Source organism: Calidris pugnax, unplaced genomic scaffold (assembly GCF_001431845.1).
Source record: "Calidris pugnax isolate Ruff unplaced genomic scaffold, ASM143184v1 scaffold133, whole genome shotgun sequence".
Lineage (NCBI taxonomy): Eukaryota > Metazoa > Chordata > Aves > Charadriiformes > Scolopacidae > Calidris > Calidris pugnax.
The window spans coordinates 8360584-8367161 of NW_015090977.1; the positions used below are offsets into that span (position 1 = coordinate 8360584).

General features: G+C 41.7%; 1 protein-coding gene across 1 annotated transcript in view; it reads left to right on the plus strand.

Annotated features, from left to right (window-relative positions):
• The window catches only part of AUTS2 (autism susceptibility candidate 2), a 630583-nt gene extending 626352 nt beyond the window's left edge, over positions 1 to 4231 (plus strand). Inside the window, exon 22 of the mRNA XM_014953035.1 lies at positions 1364 to 4231. Coding sequence (XP_014808521.1) covers positions 1364 to 2603 — 1240 coding nt within the window. The 3' untranslated portion in view covers positions 2604 to 4231. The remainder of the gene's footprint in view (positions 1 to 1363) is intronic.
• Positions 4232 to 6578: the final 2347 nt, after the last annotated feature.

The window sequence follows — 6578 nt, forward strand, 5'->3', positions numbered from 1 at the left end:
GGACTCCAGAGGGTCTCATTGCTTATCCCTTGGTCTGCCTGTAACAGGACATTGTCCATCACCCCCCACGGCACAGCATTCCCATGGTCAGCAAACAGCAGTGTCCAACACTGAGTATCTGGGGCTCTATTTATGGAGAGACTCCAACCCAGAGATCAGTTAGTGAGAGGTTAAAATCATTGGAACTGATTAATTAGATTTTCCTTATGATTTTGATTCATTTTAAAGAGGAAAGCTTTTTCACTTAGTGTTGCCCATAACAACTCCTGGTCAACTCGGCTTCCAGAAAATAGTTGGTACAGGCTCCGTTCACATATTGAGGGTTTTGTCCACTGCCAGACAATAATTCTCTAATCTTTTGTGCCACGTAATTAGGTTTGAAAGATGGAATGAATTCACAGTATTTTGAGACTGCATTGGCAGGGAGATGTGCTGGCCCTGGCCCTGCTCTGCTTGCTGTGCCCTGGGAAGGGCTGGTAATCTGAGGAGAGATGATGCTTTGAGAGCCAGCCCGAAGGAGGGGCGTGTAGGAGAGACTGTTCTGCTGAGGAAGTCACAGAATCACAGTCGTAGGGGTTGGAAGGGACCTTTGGAGATCATCCAGTCCAACCCCCTGCCAAAGCAGGGTCACCCAGAGTGGTTGGACAGGAAGGCGTCCAGAAGGGTCAGCACACAGTCTCCACGTGGTGGCCACACTTGCACTGAGGTCCATTGCACGCTTAGAGAGGTGATGCCTGCCCCTGGTCAGAGAGGTGGATTGTCCATCACCGCTGGTGTCTTGAAAGGGTTTTGTTTTTGATTTTCAGAATTAAATTTAATTGTGAGAAGTAAATTGAAAAGCTAGAAGATTGAAGAAATAGAGATAAGGAATTAGTAACGTACATAGATCTAGAAATTTTTTTAAAAGTCATTTGAAGAAAATGTCATCTGTTTTCCCAAATGTATTCTTAATGGAAGAAGCAGGTAAAATACTATTAACCATGTAATTTGGATTTAACTGCCTCACTTTTTTTGGATTAAATTAGCATGTTTTTATTTTTTTCTCTCTTCTTTGCAAACAGTTAAGGCTGTTGTCTTAGAAATCTGTGTACTAGAGCTAGATTCCCTCGGGAGCCTTCTATGGACTGCAGGGTTTGAAATCTCAATCAGGTCGTTCACAAAGCAGCTTTGGGAATCTTCTTCTCCTGGGTGGAGATAATAGAATAGGCCTAGTCTAGAGATGGGATGTTCTTCTGGTGTTCTGGGTGTGCAAGAGGAACAGTGCATTTAAGGGGGCATGTTACCAGCTATCTGCAAAGCAGTGAGTAGATGCTTTATTTCAAAGTTTCTCAAGCCTTCATTTTTACACTTCTCTTTCTTCTAGGGAGAGCATTGAGAAAAGACACTCCAGCCATCCTTCGCCAGCACCTATCCATCCAGTAAACTCCCTCGGACATAATCGCAGCTCAAACGAGCAGATCAGGAGCCATCTGAATCCTGAGGTTCGAGAAAAAGAGAAACCCAAAGAACGAGAGAGGGATCACTCCGAATCTCGGAAGGAAATTAATGTTGAAGAGCACAAGGTGAAGGACAACTATATTTCGGAGAAAGAAGGCCTGAGCCATGAAAGCCGAGTGGTGGAAGAGTCTAAGCAAATGTCCAGGGTTCCTTCACCCTATGCTAGGCCCCCCGTTGTGGAGAGCACCAGGCCTAATAGTACTTCAAACCGTGAGGCTGAGAGGAAGAACGAGCCGGCGTACGATAATCCGAAGAAAAGCAATGAAGTCAAAGTGAAGGAGGAGCGAAAGGAAGACCATGATGTTCAACCTGAGGGACCTCAGACTCATAGGTCATCTGATCAGCCACCGCCTATATCCACATCTAACGTCCATCCAAGTCCTTTAGTGTCTATGCCCATGACTGTAGGTGTAACTGGTATACATCACATGAACAGCATCAGTGGCCTGGATAGGACTCGCATGATGACCCCTTTTATGGGAATTAGCCCAATTCCTGGTGGAGAACGTTTCCCCTATCCTTCTTTCCACTGGGATCCAATGAGAGATCCCTTAAGAGATCCTTACAGAGAGCTAGATATTCACCGGAGAGACCCCCTGGGCAGAGACTTTTTGCTAAGAAACGACCCCCTTCACCGTCTTTCTACGCCAAGATTATATGAAGCAGACAGGTCGTTCAGGGATCGGGAACCTCACGACTACAATCACCACCACCATCACCACCACCCTCTCTCTGTTGACCCTCGACGTGAGCACGAGAGGGGCAACCACTTGGATGACAGGGAGCGGTTGCACATGCTGAGAGAGGACTATGAACACGCGCGCCTGCACTCGGTTCACCCCGCCGCCCTGGACGGGCACCTGCCTCACCCAAGCCTAATCACACCAGGACTTCCTAGCATGCACTACCCCCGAGTCAGCCCCCCGACGGGCCACCAAAACGGCATCCTCAATAAAACTCCCCCCACAGCAGCTCTCAGTGCCCCTCCACCTCTTATTTCTACCCTGGGACCTCGGCCCGGGTCTCCCAGAAGGACTACTCCTCTGTCAGCAGAGATGAGAGAGAGGCCTCCTTCTCACACCCTCAAGGACATCGAAGCGCGATAAGCAGAGGGAGAATAAATACAAACCAGAGGAAGAGGGACAGAACGTTGTAAATGAACATAATATAAAGACCTTCTCACTAGTCATTGATACAGACTGGGGATGTGACCCACTGTACAATATGTATAGACCTGAGTGCAAAGATTTTGAAATGGTTCTTTTGTATATTATATGTTGAAATTTTCCAGATCTTTTAGCCAAGTCCATATGTTCCTCGTGTCTCCTACTCTATTTTATTTCTAGTTTAAAAATGTCAAAATTTGAACTGAAGAAGACGACATTAATCTGAATGATTTGACTAGAAACAAACCACCACCAATGTCAACCATACAACGCTCTTTCAGACCAGAAGTGACGACAATTGTAGATATTTATGTAAAAAGATTGCTTCATGGGTTAATGGTTCATATATGCAAAAAGGGTAAGATGAAAGCTTTACTTTGTACAAATGTAAATAGATAAAATTAAGTAACATAATACATTAATACTTCTTAAACTGTGCTATTTGCAAACTTAATATTGATCAACACAGTCTGCTTACGCTGTGTTACATATATTGTTATAGACAGCTAAACCCCTTCAACTATGCAATGAATTTTAAGGCTTTTCACAAAAGCCTTTATAACTCAAAGGAGCCTTTTCAACACACAACATAATTAAAGTCATATTTTCCCTGAACAAGCTCATCTCTAGTAGGAACCTCTTTCTCGTGCTTGTTTTGATGCAGAAGCAGCCCGTTAGAAGGGTAGTTTTCCGTTGACCCCCTGCCTCAAGCTGTTGGTGTTGCTGTAGCTCGTGTATCCCTTAGAAGGCGTCAGGGGGAGCGATCTGTAATTACCGAGACCGGAGTCGTGACAGATTGGGTTTTACTCGCATTAATCTGGGTTAAACAGTTCTAATCACATGCTGGATATTTTCCAGAACTTCCTCGCTTAACTTGTCAAATTTATTTTTGGAAGAACATCTGCTTATAGCCATTCATGTCTGCTGTTATTTTTATTGCCAGTGTGTCATTTTTCTCTGTACACACACTTTTTTTTTTTTTTTTTTTTTTTTTTTTTTTTTTTTTTTTTTTTTGTTAAGTGATTTTTAGCTACGTTGAAACAGATCCTACAAGAAAGCTAATACTTTTCTAATGATGGACATGTTTTCACTGTGGATTAGTAGTTTAATTAATGAACTCCAATGCAGATTTCATAATGCAATTTATTGTATTTCAGTTGGTAATAAAGTCTGTGAATAGTTAACAGGTCAGCCTTGTTGTTCCCTAATCATAGAAGACGTGAAATAACATGAAGAACACGGTCCTTTTTAAAAATATGCATCAATCTTCTGAAATCTGTCTTTTCATAACACACTTTTTTATAACGTGTTAAGTTTCTTGTCTAAATATTTGGAGAGAATATGACTTTATCAGAGAGAATTCAATATCTTGTCTACTGGACTGTAAAATATATGTATGAAATAAAATTAGTTCCATTGGTCTTCTAGTGTATTAAAGTGCTATCTGAAGTTGTTACCCTGTTTTGGCAAAAAAAAGAAAAAAAAAAAAAGAAAAAACTTAACTACAGACAGTTGTTTCTAATGATCAGAGATCTATTTTAGTAGTCAACTGAAGGTTTAGTTGTGAGCTTCAGATTTTGTGAACTCCAGATGTTGTGCAGTGGTTTTCTTTTTTTTTTTGGTTTTGTTTTTTTTTTAAAGAACAAAAGGAAAAATACAAAAAAACCCCAATCCTGAAGAATATGTACACTGGAACCGTAGTGGTAGCTTTCAGTATTGTAAAGAGATTGTTATATACAAACCTTTTTGCTGTTTATCCTGTATGTAATAAAGTCCTTTCTAGATCCTATGTGAAAAGAAAAGTGAAGCGGCTCTCAATCTTCAGCATGTTTCCTCATCAGCGAAGACTTGTGTAATGTAAATTGTGCCATGTTATTAAAAAATGTGAACTAAACTGCTAGGTGCTTCTTTGTGTGGAGTACCCCATCGCTGCCATGGGGCAGAAATACTTTCTCCCAAGAGTGGGCTTTTGTTCAGAAGAAATAGCTCTTGAAAATGAAATGGCAAGCTTTTATAAGCCATCTAATTAAAGTAAGTGTAGTAATCAAGAAAAAAGGAACAAAAAGGAGACCAGATCCAGATTCTTTAAAATATACTAACACCTGATTTACAGTAGCTTTTAGTTAAGTTGGTCTTTCAGGGTAGTCCCACACTGTAATATGTGGCTGTGTGCAGGTCCTTTTGTGGCTTTGTGCACTTCCACCCAAGCCAGTGGCATTTTACCAGTTTCCATTCAGCCAAGAACATGGCTATCGATTACTATGAACAATCTGTACATAAATATGTCCAATTTCTTCAAAATTGCTTAGTTCTTCATAGTACAGCTTTCTCGGTGTCCTTTGAGAAAAAAAAACAAATAAACAATTAGCTCCTCACGATACTAAGTGATCTTTAAGGTCCCTTCCAACTCTAACTATTCTATGATTCTATGATATGGGATTTTAGTTTTCTAGTTTGGGGATTTTTTTTTACTATTATGATTTTTCACAGGCTTGCTGCAAATGCTTCAAAACCTTTATCCAAGTCACTTTGGTAGAGGTAACTTGTGACACCAAAATTTGGTTTTTTGAGCAAGACTCAGGAAATCTTTCTTCTCCTTCTATGATTGCCAGTTGTTTTGGTAAGCAGTTAAATGCCTGCAGCCATATATTCGAGTCTGGGCTTTTTTCTCTCTTCAGCCCCTGTAGCACTCGTGTCTGTATTCTCCTCTTACTCCTGTGTAAATCTGATGAAAGGGACATTTCCCTGAATTTCAACCATGTAACTAAGAGAAAAGAATAGCCGTATGTCTGTTTTAAAATCCAATTTTGTGTGAACTGTGCAGAACGTACAGTAGTGGCAGAGTGTGTGAAAAGAGCTTTTTTTTCCCTTTTCTCTGCGAGGAAGCCGTATCTCGGTCTTCTGGATGCACATCATTAAGCAGCTTCCAAGTTTCTGAAGGAAACGGGCTATAGGTGGCTGTAGAAGGATGAAAACTATCGAAGCAAACTTGTGCAGAGGGGTCCCGTGAGAGAGGGTCTAATGAGAGCATCATCTTCCAGGCTCATCGCAGAGCGCTGTTACAGGAGTGATAACAGCTTTCCTGGTGTCTGCGGGGGGAGATGTGGTCTCTCTACAGACCCTGCTCCTTGTCCTCCCAGGTGCTGAGCTGCTGATGGTCCTGAATTCCCAGTGAAGCCAGTGAACCCTCACTCCCACAGCCCCAGAAAGCGCTGAGGCATTTCGCTCCCTTTGAATTCAATACAATTTAAGTGGCTCTAACGCCTCTGAAGATCCGGGTGTCGGCTCATAACTGAGGCATTCCCTTTGAATTCAATACAATTTAAGTGGCTCTAACGCCTCTGAAGATCCGGGTGTCGGCTCATAAGAGCGGTGATACTCGGAGAAATATGCCTGAAAGGTACAGTAAGAGATGAAACAAGACTTTTAACTGCTTTAAAACTTTTTCAGATGCATTCATTGCTTCGCAAAAGTTTGATATAGGGACATTAGCTTGCAGGTATAGACAATTTAATCTTTTTAGCATTCAAAATATTTGTCTTAAATGTTCTGGTTTTGAATCACGAGCTTTTAAGAAATGAAGTTGATTTAAAGACCGTGCCAAATACCACCGGTAGGGATGACAGGCATCCTAAAGGTATTACTCTGTAGGATGTGAGAGATTTGGATCATACAAAACCCTGAGCTATTTGGTTACAACACCCCGGACCTTTACTTTATGCTTTAAAGCTCCCACCTTCCCACCCTCCAGCTAGTTTTCTGCTTAGCGGCTTCCAATCCCTTGAGATGCCAACTAAAGCAGGGTATGGGAAGCGATTCTTGGACAGAAGTCATAGCATTTGCTCCCTGATACAATGTTCATTGTCTGCTGTGCTTTATCCCTTCTTTTTTAACCTTCTATATTATCTTTGTCTT